At 51.7% G+C, this 17023-nt stretch overlaps 1 protein-coding gene across 3 annotated transcripts in view; it reads left to right on the forward strand.

Moving 5' to 3' along the window:
* The window catches only part of LOC8023813 (dual oxidase maturation factor 2), a 170600-nt gene that overhangs the window by 108277 nt on the left and 45300 nt on the right, over positions 1 to 17023 (forward strand). For all 3 annotated transcript variants that reach the window (XM_029978254.4, XM_029978255.4, XM_029978253.4), the window contains exon 2: positions 1133 to 1190. In XM_029978254.4, coding sequence (XP_029834114.1) covers positions 1133 to 1190 — 58 coding nt within the window. The remainder of the gene's footprint in view (positions 1 to 1132; positions 1191 to 17023) is intronic.

Consider the following 17023-nt stretch of genomic DNA (forward strand, 5'->3'; position numbering starts at 1 on the left):
CTCGCACGGGGATAGATGGCGCCCAAGTATGGGGTCCCTCCCAAACCGACCGCTCCGGTTGTTTCTCCCGGCGGTGGTCCCGCATTCCCTCGCTCACCACGTGTAGTTGACCTCACCGCCGCCACGCCTCCAACAAGTCGCCAGAGTCCGTAAATCTGTGTTTTCTTCCTTCTTTGTCGGGTTAAAAGGCTCACCTCCGTGCACGATGGTGGCACCTGTGATCTACACAGCACCAAAGCAAACCACGAGGCCAGCCACTGTCCTCGTGTTTTGCTTGTGATCTACACCACTACCACTCCACCACACCGCGAAAAAGGCGAGCACACCTGTGATCTACACTAGAGATTTTGTTGTGTTCGTCCGTTTTTTTTTTTATCGTTCCCCATGTCAGGGTTTACAAGATGTCGATTAATTACCAGCTGGCCTGCACTCTCTCACCGCTTACAATACCACTACCACTCCACCACACCGCGAAAAAGGCGAGCGCGCTACGCCATCGACACCGTGGCCGCCGAAGAGGGACCTCATACCGCAGCGCCCTCCGCGGCGGCGCAAAACTAACTGTTCTTGGTTTGAGGCTATAGTCCGTTGCAACTCAAGAAGGTAGAGCGAGGATAGGACGGGCCGGGGAGGAGGATGTAGACGGAAGACTCGAGAACAGAGGGGGAGACCCTCTTCTCTCTTTAGCGTTCCGTCTGCTCCCTCCTCCCAGGTCCGTCTTACGCTCGCCCTACCTTGACCTGGTCGCTCGCTCCCCGCGGGAAGAGCGGCCACAGTCATCGCCTAAATGTGTTTCTTCCACCGTGGTCTAGATGCTCGCTTGCTCGCTACGTTCGCCTCTTCGTGGCACTGAGCAAAGGCGTCGGGCCGCGAATCGCATGTTCCTGGCTTTGATTCCCACTGCGCCGCGTGGCGAATTTCGCTGAATAGGCTTAAGTACGAATAATCGTGACTAAATACGCTCTTTATACGCTTTGTGGGCTTATGCATTGCCTACTACTGGCTATTTACGCTTTATGTTTTTGCTTGGCCTGCGTGTAACGGTTTTTCGTTACGCTCGCGCGTGACGCTTTTCGCAAGGTTCACAAAAGGATTCGTGTTTCTAAACGTCGTTTTCTTTGTTTTCTTGCAGAGGCTGTCCACATTCATCAGCGTCACCATAAGCCTTCTGGTCGGGGCTGTCATCCTGAGTAAGTCTTGGCTTTTCGCGCCTTTGGCTCTTGGGCACGACGCTGCAGTTGTTTTGCAGAGTGAAGATAACCCGAAAATTCACCAAACGGTTACACTCCCGCGGATTCTGTCGAACAGCTCACGTCACAATCAGCGGCCTTGAGTTACATAATATAAAAAGCTAAAGCAGCAGTCGCTCATACAAAAGACACGGCTGCAGATATGCGGACGCGGCTCAAGCATGTCTGTTTCGTACACGCATCGAACATGTAAAGTTTGAATGCCAAAGCATTAACTACGCGAAGCCGGCGTTGTTCCGTAACCGTCTGTAGCAGCGAAACGGCAGTTAAATTCCCATTGGCCAAAAGCACAGCAATCCAGATGTTTCGTCACGGAAGTCGGCGGGGGCGCTCAAGGTCAAATCGGACGCGCCTCAGAAATAAAACACAAAGAAAAGCAACGCAGATGCATCGTCACGTGAGGCGTGGAGCCGGTGGGTTCGCAGCGCCTGCGCAGTGCGGGAGCGCGCCGCCGATACACCGCGTGAAAAAGGAAGACGTGGCGCGCTGCTTGTACGAGTGCTTTCGCATTCCTACACGTAAACAGTCTTACGAGTCTTTAATTTTCTGTGCACACAAGTACAAAACCCGAGAGGCATGCAGACATACTAGCAAAAAGCAAACGTGCTATACTTCGCTTCACCTCGAGACAGCCGACACTGCAATCTGATGAAAAGAATTAGAGCACTCTAATGGTGTTCTTTGTGTACCTGTTTTACAATCGCTGAACCAGTCATAAGCAGAAAAGGCCCTCTGACATCTACAGCTTTTGTATGACCAATGGAATCCCAGGAATGCCCCTGACAGTGTCTGCGGACCGTCTTTTGTATGATGTAGATGCAGTGCGACCGCGGTATTAGGGTTCGTCACTCATCGGATAAACGAGGTTCATTCAACCGATGCCGAGAGCCACAATGGGAACATTTAAGGCTGCGGTCCCACGGACCCTATCTTGAACAAGGCGTTCAACCGAAAAGGCGGCGATGCATGTTCTTTCGCGATAATGCGTCGCCGCGCCGCGGCGCCGGCATCTACAGTAGGCTAATAGCAGCGTGCTTGCAAACCGCGGCGCGTCACCGGCAACCACAACAGGCCAATAGGAGCGTGCGCATCTGGATATCGGATGCGAGCCAAAAATGGCGATGCGTATCCCTCCATCCAACAGCAGCGCCGGCGCCACGATCAAAAGATGGCGGTACTTGGATTACTCAGGAGATCCAGCTGTTGAGTTCGCAATAAAGCAACTTGATGTTTTTTTTAACAACTATTCTTGTGGAAACTCGCAAGGCCCTTGCCACGAGCGGGTGATCCGCCGTCATTCGCTTCCAAAGGCCGCTCATTTCAGTGCTGGGCCGCCATATGCTTCCGAGGGCCGCTGGAGACACGGTCCTCGTGCACTGGCGCATTTGACGCCACTTGCGAGACAAACGGAAAAACGTCGAGGGGTTCGCGATAGTTGGCGAGCATAAATGTTTGCGCACCACATTTGCGTTCCTCCTTCCCGCCTGTACTTCTCGGCGGCCGCGTGGCTCAGCCCCTCCGAGTGCCGCGCTGTCATCGTGCACAGGGTCAGCGCGGCCGTGCTGTCGCGCTATTTTACATAAACAGCGTTTGTTATGAATGAAGGGTGGATCTTTTATTTCTTCTTTAAATAGACCGATATCAGCAGCCAGCTTGACTACGCCACCGCTGCCGCAATGCGTCGAGGGAACTTTAGTCTTTCCGCACGTGCGACAACCCCGCTGGAGCTCTAGCTGCGCGTGGGGAGCACGAAACGGCACGAGCCCTCGCATGCACGGCCGTCTGCCTCCTGTGAACTAAAGTTATGGCGGTGTCACGCATGCGCCGAACGCTTAGTGAGATATCGGTCTATTGTTCTTGGGAAGGGAACCGTCATATCTTCTCGTTTGGCGGATCGAGTGTTGTCGTCTTTCCTTTTCTGTGCACACAAATATTAAAGGCGAGAGAAGTGCAGAAATGCTACCAAAAACGAAAAGCACTTGAAGGTGTGTTTGTAGCCATGTAGAATTATAATTCGCCCTAAACAGTTGACATATCTCAATTAGTACCTTCAACTTTAAACTAGAGATTTTAATCGTCTTCCTTCTTTTCAAATTTCAATGTAACCATAATACTTCTTAGGTATTTTATTCAACCACTTCGTTATGCCGTTGATCTCCTTGACCTGTTCCGCACGGGAACTCGCGTCAGGAAGGCATCTTCTACACTCCATTCCAGTATTTACGAGTCCTCAGCCCAGCTAGAGTGTACTAGAAAGGACGAGTGGGGCCACCGGAGTGCTACTTTGATATTTCCGCATGTGGGAAAAAAACCCGGCTAATCCAAGCCACTTTTTATGAAAAAAAACGCGTTTCGTTCCAACGCAAAGCTCGACCGGCACACTGGTCAAGGTCATAGAAACGATCGAACGCCGGACGTCAGGCGTCACGGACATATAGTCACCGCGACCTGACTTGCCGTCACAACGCCGTGCGACATCAGGACGACGCCTTGACGTCGATGTGGTTATCGACGTTGACAAAGTGCGTTACACGACATCAAGACTGCGTTCTGACGTCATATTGCGTTGACAACGACGACTATGTCAACGTTGACGTTGATGACGACGACGACAACGTCACGGGACGTCAAGATGACGGCGTCCTTGTCAATGCAACGTGATAAGGACGCTTGGTGTCAGTTCGTTGACGCCATTGTCGAGACGACGCAACTCGACGTCAGAAAGACGTCCCAACAGCTTCAGGACGTCGACGTCATCGTCGACGACGTTACACGACGTCACGACTTCGTCTTGACTGAGCGTCGACGTTGATGCTGGCCAAGGCTACGACGTTACACGCCATCAAGGCTTCGTCGTGACGTTGACGTTCACGATGCGTCAGGACGACGTTAACGCGACGTCATAGCGATGTTTGACGTTGCGTGGGGTGTCGACGTCAACGTCGGCATCGACGACCACGTCCATGTCGTCCTCAGTGTGGCGCGCGACGTCATGACCGCGTTACAACGGCGACTTGCTGTCGCGTAACGGCGTCGTCCTCGACGCGACGCGGTCACGACGGCCTTACGGCAGCATCTTGGCGTCGCGTAACGTCGTCGACGATGACGTCGTAGCGTCGTCGTGTCGTGGTGCTTTGACGTTACCTCTGACGTCAAAAGCATGAAAAATACAATATAGCCACCTGGGTCGTTGCTTGATGGCAGCGAAGGTGGCGCTGCGATCAAAGTGGCTTGGTTCCACCTGATCGCTGTCCACATTTTGAGGTGCAACTGAAAGCATGAGCCCACTCGCGCCTTCGAGTACATTCTAGCCCAGCGTGTTATTTTCTCAGCCCAGCACGCGCATGTTCCTCGTTTCCGAAAGCGAGCAAATCACGCGCCACACGAACGAACACTAAAAATAACACCGGCCAGAAGCCCCCACCCCCTTTATTTATTTATTATTTTTTTTTTGTAAAGGTTTTGTATGATAGTTGCACGATGGCGTCTTGTGTGCGCGCTATTGTGCCGCATCTTCTGCCGTGACAAAAATAAAAGGAACGAAGTGTCTAGCGTTACGTCCGACGTAACCCAAGTTACGTGCAAATCTCCGCCTTCCCTAGGTTCACGGGGGAGAGAGAGGAGGGCGGGAGGGGGCAGGGGGTTAGGCTGTAATTTTTAGGAGCGCGGGCTACAGCTCGCGCTCGTAGCTTTGGCTGCAGTCTCAGCTGGCTGTGCAACGACATTGGGTAGAAATATCTCTTACTTTGCACCAGCTTCCTGGCACTATTGGGACCCAAGGATACTCGAACGCAACACCCCTGACCAGGAAGCGTCTTCGTCGCGGCGGAATTCAAAGGATTAAAGCGGAGCTTTTCTTTCAGTCTCTCCTTCGCGAAACTTGATGACGGAGCTGTGGGGACAACGGCAACAGTATGATCCCCGGGAAGGCGTCATCGAGCTTTGCGGTGACGATATTCAAATGCTGCTCACGCAGTGGACGCGAAGACTGCGCATTCGATCTGGGCTCGTGACAATCGATGCCTCGACATGCATTCGGGTAGTGGCCCGTGTCCAATCGCTGCAACGACGACAATAGCCGAGCCATAACAATGTCTGGACCTCAGCGCGTGTCCTGTGCTTTGCCAACCCCAGCGCGTGTCTGTGGTCAACATTGGCGGCATATAGTCGGCTCCAGATCACGTGGCCGCTTGTTCTGGCCACGGTGTAAGATACACTCTTTAGGTGAGGACACGGCGGGGCTGAACGCGCGGCGCGAGGAGTCAGATAGTGTTCGTTCGACGGACACCCGAAAGGCTGCATTATTCCGCGGCCACCGTGCCCGCGGCTGACAGTGTCGCCGGCGGCCAAACGGCGAAACTGTGTGAGAGCGAAAAAAATTATCTCGTTGCCATGACAGCCCGGTACAGCGTGGTCTTTCTGCACGAGCGACAACCTCGTTGGAGCTCTGCGCGTGTGGAGCATGAGGCGGCACGAGCCGTCTTTGCCGTGCCCACGGGTCGACGAGTCATCTGCCGGCACCACTTGAAACCATAGTGAGAGAGAGTGAAGAGCGAACTTTATCTGCACTGCGCGAGGAGCGCGCTGTCCTCACCTGAAGAGTACTATCTTACACCGTGGTTCTGTCTGCGTGTTGAGGGGGTGAACGCTGCTCGTTTTTTTTTTCTGGAACTCCTATTGCGCGGGGTGAAAAACGAACGCGTGTTTCATAGGTCGTTAACGTCAGGGATCCGTTTTAAGCGGTATTTGCGCAAAGTACAAACATTGTTGCATCGCCCCTTTAAGGGTGAACGGTATAAGCTCTGCGATCGTACTCGTGCCACGCACACCGTTGTACAGAACTCTGGAGTTCCTGATATTTCTATACTCAGGGGCAACTTTCTGTGGCATTTCAGAAGTTAGGAGCACAGCCTCGGTGGGCGTTCAAAATGCGGAGGCACACGTGTGCATATACGTATATATTCTCAACTCCAGCGACCTGTACACCAAGATGGTGTTTACAAACAAGCCCTAATTGCCCACACTACGTGTGGGCACTGCGCATGCGCAGAAACAAAAATTTCGAAGAAGTGAAACGTTTGCGTGTGCGCAGTACCGATAGCAGCGCCACCGCAGTCGCGTGATGCTAGTGAGTTGAATTGGCCTATCGGGGACGCCACTATCGGGCAAATATGGCGGACTAAAACAAGTCGTGCCGTGCCATGTGCCAGCTCAACGCACAACGCTGGGGCGTCAGGAAGCCAGCATTGGACTCAAAATGGTTTTCCCCGCTTTTTGTCCTCCACGTTTCGAACCATGCGGCCATGGGTTTGCGTAAGCGAGCTTCCAGATGCTTGACTTTCTCCGAGGAAACGATGAACAAACTGCCTAGTGTCCTTCCATGGTGAACGCTGATAACTATACGGAACGTCTGGTTTACGCGGTTACGTAGGTTGCGTTCAGAGCAACCTGGGAACAGGCTGATGCTGTCGAATCGCGCAAACCACCGGCAACACGTAAGCACTGAAGCCACAAGAGACGAGCAGAAGTCGAGAAAGGACCTGTTCCCGCCAGTTCACTGTTTTCCCGCTAGGTGCCGTCAGTTTGGCTGTAGTCGCGAAAATCTTTGATTGCATAGCCCCAGAAAGTTGTCCGTAACTATAGCTATATGGCCAGGAACTCCAGTGTTCTGATACCGTTATGATCTAGCGGCGGAATTTCTTTTAGCACATCGTAGTATGATGTGCCACAAAAACCTTCGCCGCTATATTCTCGAAAAAACAAAAATAAAAAAAGTAATCTTAGTTTTGTCTACCGCAGGACCCAGAATGGGACACCGTGCACAGGACGTTTGCAATTCTATAGCAATGTGTAAAGTTGCTTAAAATTATTATTTTAGCATCTACAAATTGTCCCATCGGGGGTATTTAACGATTGTATACTTTGCAGCACTTTGCCAGAGGAGAGCCACTGGCACACGAGGCTTCTTTAGTGCGGGCGTATGATTGAACCGCACTGATCACGTGGAAATAGAGGTAACGAAATAATCGAAAAGCCATATTGTGGCAGCCAGGATTCGAGCTCCGTGTTTTCTCACAACCGGGGAGGTGTGCTAACCACTGTAAGGGCCAGAAAGGGGTACTACATTTGCAGTTGCCCGAATTACGTTCTAGGTTCTTGATGTGAACTGGCACTCGGGGCAGTAGACGATCAGTGTGAAAAGTAGTCTTGCGTGTTGTAAACAAGGGTGCTGACGCCAAGTTCAGTGGAACAAAACCGAAGTCGTAAGTCTGGCTCAATACCATGCTGTTTTGTGACTTTGATTTGATATGAACCATTGCAGAAAACGTAGACTACCGCAGGAAAGTCTTCGAAAATGTCAGCAGGAGTTTTAAGGCCTTCTCGCATGTGTGAGGGCATTATGAAAGCACTCGCACTCACAAATTGGTAAGGGGACGTTGCGACAACACTTGTTGCAAAGATGTGTTGCAGGAAAGCTCAAACAACGCGTCGTCTTCCACCGGCCTTTCTTGAAATTAATTAATTATCCCGTCTGTGTTGGCACGGAGATGGCGAAAGTGTTTTCTCCTTTGTGCTCCAGGGGACTGCAATGGTTCTTCAATCGCGGTCCTCCACGTTCTTGGCAGCCGCAGCTCGGAGGACTCATCAAAACTATTCAGCTGGGGAAAGTAATCTAAAACCTTGCTCTCCATCGGGCTGCTCCAAACATCGAGGTTCTTGATAATTGCATCGACCTAGTCACGCACACTGAAGACTGTGGCTGCCCTTCCCGTGAAAGTTCAGTTGGCCATTCGAAAATCCTCGAATACGCGCGGACCGAACACTCTCGAGGACCCTTGGTGTAGACCACCGTTTGAGAACCGCTGTTTTTATACCCTCGTCCACAATTAACTGCCGTTACGCAAAGCGACAGTTCGCGCACAATACTTGCGGACAACATTCTGCGGCTAGGCGGTCAAACCTAGTGCCACTAAATAAGCTACGGTTCGGAGTAACGACACCTGGCCATAGTTGTGGCTTAAAATCATGCATGTTTGCCAGTTATCTGAAGCTTTATCTGAGATCACAGGAAACGCTTTTCTGTCCACCACAAATGTTTAAACAGTTCGCGACAGAGCAAAGCAATATTACATGAGCTTCCTAACACCGAATCTAATGCTGAGGAAGTCGCATGCACATTTGAATCATGACGATCGGCAGTTGCGTCTGCTCTGCACAAGCGCCAAAATGTCGGGGAACGGAGTGCCGATACTCTAAGAGCAGCTCATTTAGTGCCTATTGGCGGCGTGCGCGACCGAAAGCGTCGCTGTGGTCGGCCTTCCACGATTGGCCAAAAAGCTGACTATGACGTCGAAAAGGGTATACCATCGACGGAATTAAGAGGAATGAAAGAACTTTAATTTCGACGGTGTTGGCAGTGTTGCTTTGAGAGCGCAATGATTTCAGGCTTCCACCATGCTATTTACAAACACCATCGAACTTGTTTTTCGCAAGGGAATGACGTCACAAGGGGGAACCATAGGAGGGCGCCGCCAAAACATCTCGCCGCTAATAGTCAAAGCTATGGGCAAACGTGCGCTTGAGCATCTTGGGCACCCATCAAAGCACTGCACGCGCGCTCTTCGCGTCTTCTGAAATAGCTGTCCGAGAGTATAGTGCGCTAACTGTGGTGCCGCGTAGAGGCGGTTAAAGCTGAGTTAATTAAGGGTGCCCGTGTAACAGGGGTATTTGGGGCACGTGGGATAGTGTGTCGTGGTGAAGAACAAGTCCCGACATAAAAAAAGAACGGCCGGTGTATTGGCTTGGCAGTGGCGGTCGACCAACGTTCCGCGGTGCATCGCGTGCCTGGGTAGCGAGTCTTCTTCGAGCTACGCAGTGTAGCGCGCGGCCGTGCTTGGCCGAAGCAGACGACAACGAGGCGCCACATCACCCCCCCCCCCCCCCCCCCCCCCACCCACCCGCGGAGTGGAGAGCCCTAAGGGCTTGTAAAAATCCGTGAAGCGTATTCGCCGTTCACAACGTGTAGTGACTGGCGCGGGCTGCGGTGTCGGGGGTTGTGGCTGGATGCTTGAGGATGCACTCGGATTGTTTGATTCGTCCGAAAGAATGTATGCTGGCTTCAGTCGGTCGATAGAAACGCGGATGTCCTTCCCGTTCACGTGTAGAGGGAAATGTTTCTCGCCGCGACGGGTAACCCGGTAGGGTCCGGTGTAAGGCGGCTGAAAAGGCGTGCGGACGGTGTCGTCGCGGAGGAAGGCGTGTGTGCACGTTGCCAGATCCATAAAAACAAAAGGCGTACGCTTGCAGTGATGCGCAGCAAATGACGGGCGGAGGGCGGCGATGGTGCGTCGGAGCCTGGTGTCAAAATAGGTGGGGTCTGATGTGGCGGTGGTGGATTGTGGGGCAGCAAGAAATTCCCCTGGTAGGCGAAAAGGGTTCCCCGTAGACTATAGCTCTGCGGGTGTAGCTTGAATGTCCGGTTTGAAGGCGGCGCGAAGACCTAGGGTGACGGCTGGGATTGCTTCGAGCCAGGTTAAGTCGGGGTGACACATGATGGCTGCCTTGAATTGTCGGTGGAAGCGCTCAATCATCCCATTGGCGCAAGGATGGTAACTGGGGGTCTTGAAGCGCTCGAGCCCGGTGGTGAGCCCGAGGAGCCTGAAGAGTGGCGATTCGAACAGTCGTCCTTGGTCGGTTGTGACGCCGCGAGGGGACCCGAAGCAGGGTATCCAACCGGTGAAGAAGGCCGAAGCGACGTCTTCCGCGGTGATTCTCTCGAGGGGCCATGCCTCAGGCCATCGAGTAGATCGATCAATGGGGGTGAGGCAGCAGCGGTAAGGTCGCTGGCGGAAACGGGCCTATGATGTCAAGATGGTCGTTTTGAAAGCGACCAGAGGGCTGAGGAAATGCTTCCAGCGGTGAAGTGACGTGCCTGGTGACTTTGGCGCGTTGGCATTGAATGCAGGAGCGCACCCAGTTGCGGCAGTCACGGTGCATGAAGGGCCAGACGTAGCGGTCAGTCACAGGCACATGAAGCCGCGTAAAACGCTGTACGATCTTTTTTGGTACGTGGCACGTATTCCTTGCGCTCCGGATATCATCTTACTGTTGGCCCCGACACAAGTACATGCGCGCTCTCTTGTTCATCCCCAACCTTCTGGGACATCAACGCCTCGGCGCTCGCACTAAAATGGTAATTTCAACTGAACTTTCAACTAAAACGGGAAATCAAACGAAGTTCTCTTTTCAGCGCCCGACGACCTCTCAGACTTCGAAAAAAAAAAGAATCCTCAAACAGTCAGAAAACTGGATCCGGTGTCTGTGTATACCGTAGTTTCGGTTGTGACTCCGCCGGGACAGCCTTTCACGCAGCAACGGCGCGACATGGCCCCTCACGTCGCTCACAAAAGTCCACTGCGCGCCCTTTTCGAGTTCACAGAGTTGCAAAGAATTTGAGTTCGCTGAAAGACCCCTAAAAGAAGTTCAAACTCGAAAGTCAATTCTCGTCTGCTCATAGCGATAAGCGGCACGCACGGAGCGGTTGATCGCGGGACGCCGGCGAACACGACGCGGAGGCGAGAGAGAAACTCGAGTTGCAGGACGACTCAATCTTTGACGACACTGGACTGGCGCGGATTACGCGGAAACTTCAAATTCAACTTTTAAAAACATTTATTTTTGTTTTCTTTCTTTTTTTTACAAATACTGAGTTTTTAAGCTTTGAATTCTGAAGGTAATATCCAGGCTTCGTTTTCAATCGTTTGGGATAAAAAAAAATGATTTTGACCTGTCACTCAGTGCCCCATTTAAGCTGTCGCTCAGTATCACGGTTCCATTTAGTAAAACTTGATGGTCGCAGTCTAACATACTGAGCGGAGTGCTGTAGCCACGGACATCGTTTATTTTCTTTAATTCGCGAGCTTACTGACGCCCAATCTTGGCGGTCCAAGACTCGCAAAGTAGGACTCAACTTGCCGAGAAGGAGAGTCGGCGTCCCTCCTTGGCAAGTTTCCGTTTCGGCGTAGAGACAGCAATCTTTGTTCTTTTGATGACTATCCGATGCATTTCGCATTCAGCTAATTATTTTCGCTTATTTTCTTGTTACATAACTTTAAAAAAGATTCATAGACTTTTTTTTTTTTTACAGTATGTTATTTGCATGTTAAGTTAACATTGTACGTCGGGTACATTAGATGGAGAAACATTTCGGTAACATAAAGGAGAGATTGTACGTGTGGATAGTCAGGCGTAAAACACACGGTGAAAAGTGAGAATTGCTTGGAAGTTAGATTGGCTAATGCTTGTTCGAGAGAAATTCCGTTTTCCCATTTAGCCGCGCATGAAACAGTGGGACAGAGCACACAGTTCGAGTCGAAAGGGGGGCCCTGCATATCGTATGAAAGCGTCGGCTGCTTCGCACCTCGTTTGGGTATCGGGAGACTCTCCTTCCTGTGGAGGCGGTTCCGAGCCAAGCGGCCCTGAAGAGGACCGTTTTCGCCGACGGAGAAACTCGCCAAGGGCAGGGGCCATCCCCGCCGAAGGAAGCCTTCCCACGCGGGTCCGAATTCCTTGGCCGTCTTCCCGTCACTGAGTGAGCTCGCGGAAGTCCGATCGGAAAAGACTGCGGAGATCGAACGGGCCCGTCCGGCAAGCGCGCTGCGGGGCGTCGCGGAGAACACGTGGGCATCCCTGGCCGCCATCCGCGCCTGGCAACGGCCGAGCCGGCCGGTCCGCTGCGGCACGTGGGACGCCGTGTACCGCCATGTACGGCGCCTGGAACGCGTCTCCGACTCGAGTGTTTAGCGTCCCGCCCATGCGTCAAAAGTGGACGCGAAGGGGCAACGAATGGCGTCACAAAGGCCGGAGTGTCATGTCAGGGTGCCTGTCATGCTGTTCGAGGTCGCCATCCTGGCGGCCGGCAAAAAGTACGAAAGAACGTTAGTATCGCTGTCGTCACGGCGTCTCAATGCGGAGCGCAAGTTGGTCTGCTACTTTTGCGGTGGTTATGGTGACGTCAAAAAGCCGAGCTCTGATTGGCTCTAATTGAAGGATAGTGGGTAGACCCGAGGGCGAGCTGCCTTCAGGTCTACCCGCAATCCTTCGGTAAGAACCAATCAGAGCTGGGCGTCTTTCTGACGTCGCCATAGCCCCTGCAAGAGAAGCAGACCAACTTGCACTCCCCATACTCTTAGCTTCCGTGGACTGTGAACCTGGAGAACGACCCGCAGCAGTACGGGTGTCTGCCACATCGACCACTGCTGCAGTGACACCGCCAGGCGGAATTCGAGGGACCAGGGGACGCGGTAAACACCAGTCGGAGACCCGTTCCCGGCACCGCACTTGCCGCGTACGGTGCAGGCGCGCTTCCGCCAAAAGACGTTTCGGCGTTTTCGGTCCGGAATGGCCGCGGGCCCTTGCGCGAGGCGGCGTCGGCAACAGTCCTTCCGGCAAGCGTCAGGTGCGACCTTGCGCGCCGTTTGTCGATGGCTAATTGATGCGGCTCCCTGCTCCCAGAGGCTGTCCTTGACATTGTTGGAAGGAGCGGCTATTTTGATGCCGGGGCCTGTTTACCGCTAATGTCCGCGGAGGAGAGAGGGACCCCTAAGTGTGATGGCTCCGGCCTAATGAAAGCCCCTTTGTCCGCCACATCCTCGTACGGGTGCGGGGACGTGCCGGGAACAACGTCCCCCCCCCCCCCCCCCCCTCTTCCCCGCTCGCTTCCTGCGCTAGACACTGCAACGGCAACAAACTCGCCTTGTCGCTATTTTTTTTTTTTTTATATTGGGGTTGTGTGTGTGTGTCGCAGATAATCGGCGACCTTCGCAGAAACCCGACTTTTAGTTTCGATTGAAAGGCCTCACGTTCCCCGCACTCCTTGTAATCACGCGTTAACAGGTGTCTGCAGTCATTTCCTCGAGCTTTCCTTTTTTATTCTCCACCCCCGAGGTATGAGCGTGCAGCTGTCGCAGGAATGTTGGCGAAAATGACTCGTACCGGTTTGTTATTCTTCGCAACGTTCTACGTCATGCCGCACAACACCAAAGGCCACTCGTCCGCCCAGCCTTCAGGCCCTGGATAATGGGCGGCTTTTATCCTCGAGAAACTTTCGGGTCTCAAGGTCCGGTCATCGTAGCTTGGAAGTAAGCCTTCGATGGAAAATGGCGGCCCTGACATCGGTCTTTATTAATAGCTCGATGAATTTGTTCCCAGATGTCCAGAACTTTTAAGAATGCGAAGGCATCGTAAGGACCTTTAGCAAATAGTTTTTGAAAGTCCGACACCGCTCTGGGCGCGCGCCTAAAGGGATGCTGAACCGAAATCTGGATTCCACAAAACACGGCGGCAAAAGCGTGCAACGGGATGCTACTAACATCGAAACATCACTCGTTGAACGATATATCAAACGAACGACCCTATTTAAAACAAAATAAAAAAAGAGGCGCATTTGACTGTTATGTTTACGTCATGTTTCTCCGAGAAGAGTCGAGAAGGGGAGGGAACGGCCTGGCGTCTTCTCCGCCTCGCAGCCTTGAGGGGGCGAAACGAAGAGAGGAGGAAACGCGATATCTTGACGTCACGCTCCTCGTCGGCCTCATTCAATCTCGACCATTTTTTCCTCCCAAAAATACGGCGTCCATTCGAGATATCGCCTTACGAGTAGTGTTGTAGGGGTTGTAGCGTCCCGCCTACAGCTCCTGCATCGTTTTCTGAAATCCAAATTTCGGTTCACCATCCCTTTAAAGACATGCTTCCAAGTGGCAACGCAAGCTCCTCATATCAATATCGTCCTGCGAAACCACGATCTGCTAGAACTCTTCGTTCATCGGCTCCTATCTGTTCATGCAAACATGATGCAGAACAAGAACATTTCTGTAAAACGAAGATAAGTTAAGTTCGGCTGTTTCAATTAAAGGGGGAGAGATACCCCAAATCCCCGTCAACCTGTTGGATATAGTGAATTAAAAAAGTAATTAATGAAGTGTACAGAGAATGCACATTTTTAAATAAAAACAAGGTTTAAAATAGTGTTATTTCCTCCTATTGTAAAAACGGAATCACGTCAGCTAACGAAAATAACAAAACATTTAAGTACGAATCATCTTTTGACATTACATATTTCAACGACTGCATATCGATAGATTACACGGGAAGTTCAGTACTCAATCAAAATTTTTTTATTCAGTTACGGCAAGTCGCAGTTTTCTAATATCAAAGACAGATGGCGACGCGTGCTCAAGAATAGCTTGATTTGCATTTGTCGTCATGTGCCGCTTGGAACGCCACGTGAGAGACAGAAGTTGCGCCAGATTTGTGGGTGTTCGATGCCTGTATGCCCCCAGTGAGCGAGACACATGTAAAAGCAACAAGCGCGAGGCTCCAAGTGGAGTAAGGTAAGGTAAGGCAAAACGAAAAAAAAAAAAAAGTATTTCTATGCTAATTTTTATTTTTGCTTCAATATTAAGAACACACAGCATGGGGATACTCTTAGATGTCTTGACTCTATGCTGAGCAAATATTGCTTAACCGGAGCGATCGAAACATTAAACAAAACTGCAATACGTGAAAGTCAAACAATGTCTCACTTTGCCGCGCCCTGCGGGGGAAACTAATACCCCATTCACACGATCGTAAAGGTACCTTTAGCTAAGAGACCTTTATTCTCTGCGGCCAATCAATTAACGATCTTCCGCGCGTGGCGTGTGCTCGCGACCCAAGAGGACGGGTTGATTCGCCGACAGTAAAGGAACCTATGTTAAATGTACCTTTAAGCTGAGCGTGTGAATGGGGTATAAGACAACGTAGTGGGGTACACTCTTCGTGAGCCCATTCCTTGCATTCCATGCACTCGATTCCTACTGAATGCGGGGCTGCTTGTCTGCAAACTTCTTTGCATGTCAGGCACTGCCGGTCTCTTGCGGTGTGCATCGCACGGTCTGCAGAAGGCTCGGACACTGCGCGCTTCTTCGTTGGATCACTAGTCTTTAATTTCAGTTTCACTGGTGATGTTTCTTTTCTTTTCTTTCTTGTTTTTTCTTCTTTTTTTTCTTTTTTGGTAAAGGGGGGGGGGGGGGTGCAGGGGAACGCCGGTTTTTGGTTGCTTTCGCAAACATCAACTTTGCATTGTGGGGAGATGAGGTTAGAAGAGTGCTGCTCTCCGACCTTCTTGCCCTCTTTTTCTGTCCCACGTTCTTCGAAGAAATGTTCTTCGAACGTCGGAAGGAAAGCGCCTTGTATAGCCAAGCCGTTTTTGTTTTTTGTAGAGTCGCTGCTCTTCACATTCGCCGAGCCGTTTGGTTCGCCTTTGAAGCGCATCCTTTGGTACGCCACAAAGTGTGGCAGCAGTGCGAAGGAAGTGACGCTGTTGCTTGACACTTGCAAGAGCTTCGTTCGTGTCTCTTTCGCACTAAGAAGCCCTTGTTGTTGTTGCTTGTCTTTTATACATCATCACACCGGGAGAAAAAGATTATGGTTCAGGAGCAACCAGGAGATTCGAGCGTTATTGACATGCGTGCCATAGAATGTCCGATTGTCGCGTTTTGCCCCGCGCGTATCCTTTTACATAAACAATTATTTCGTTAAAAAACACGGCCACAGATTGCTCAAATTTGTCCCGCATGGAGATAATAAAACCTACCAATAAAATCCGAGCTTACCTTGGCAGAAGAGTCGGAGACAACTGGGGTGCACGTCTCGGAGCGAAACCTCGCACTGAATGTTGCGCCTTTTCGGCGGGCGGTAAACGCGTCAACCTCAACTCCGCATTCATTTTCTCCGGAACACCCTTGCCGATACCTGTCAGTTATTATACGTGCAAAGTGTACAGGTCACGGCACCACTCTGTTAAGTTTGAACGTATACGCCGATCGCTTGTCTAGGAGATGAGAGGCGCTAAACACGAACTCGCATTATGCCCCGGGTCTCACTTTCCCCTATTTTGCCAGCTGACTTTACGCGCGTTTCACTCTGCATCGGTATGCCCAAATGAAATTAACGCCGTGAAAGGCGGTGGCAATTCCACCATATTTGCAAATTCAACTTTTTTTTTTTTTTTTTTTTTTTAGAGCACAGCTTTTTGCCGCTTTAGCCGTTTCCGGTTTGACCGGCGTCAGCGTAACCGCGCGGTGCGTTATAGGAAGTGTCCCATAATGCAACGCGCGGATCTCACTCGTGACCCGCGCGTTACATTATGGAAAGTTCCCCATAATGACGTCACGAGGGTCCCGCGCCTTGCATTATGGGAAACGTCCCATGATGCAACGCGCGGGTCTCACTTGTGTTCCGCGCATTGCATTATGGGAGGTTTCCCATAATGACGTCACACATGACGTCACGAGGACCACGAGTGACGTTATAAGGGCCCCGCGCGCTGCATGATGGGAAACGTCTCACGATGCAACGCGCGGGTCTCACTCGTCACCCGCGTGTTGCATTATGGGACGTTTCCCATGGTGACGTGACGGGTGACGTCACGGGGCCCCGCCCATTGCATTATGGGAAACGCATCATGATCTCACTCGTCACCCGCGCGTTGCGCGTGAGGAGGAGGAGGAGGGAGAAGGAGGAGGGGAGATGCCAGCTACCCGTTGTGCAGGCAAGTGATATCACCGTCCATAAATCACAAAGAGGCACGTACGAAAACGTGGTGTATTCGTTATCCAAGTGGCCATCGACATGGGTCTAGGCAAGTGATATCACCGTTCATAAATCACAAAGAGGCACGTATGAAGACGTGGTGTACTCGTTATCCAAGTGGCCATCGACATGGGTCTGTG

The sequence above is a fragment of the Ixodes scapularis genome, unplaced genomic scaffold (genome assembly GCF_016920785.2).
Source record: "Ixodes scapularis isolate PalLabHiFi unplaced genomic scaffold, ASM1692078v2 PGA_scaffold5__190_contigs__length_132052651, whole genome shotgun sequence".
NCBI lineage: Eukaryota > Metazoa > Arthropoda > Arachnida > Ixodida > Ixodidae > Ixodes > Ixodes scapularis.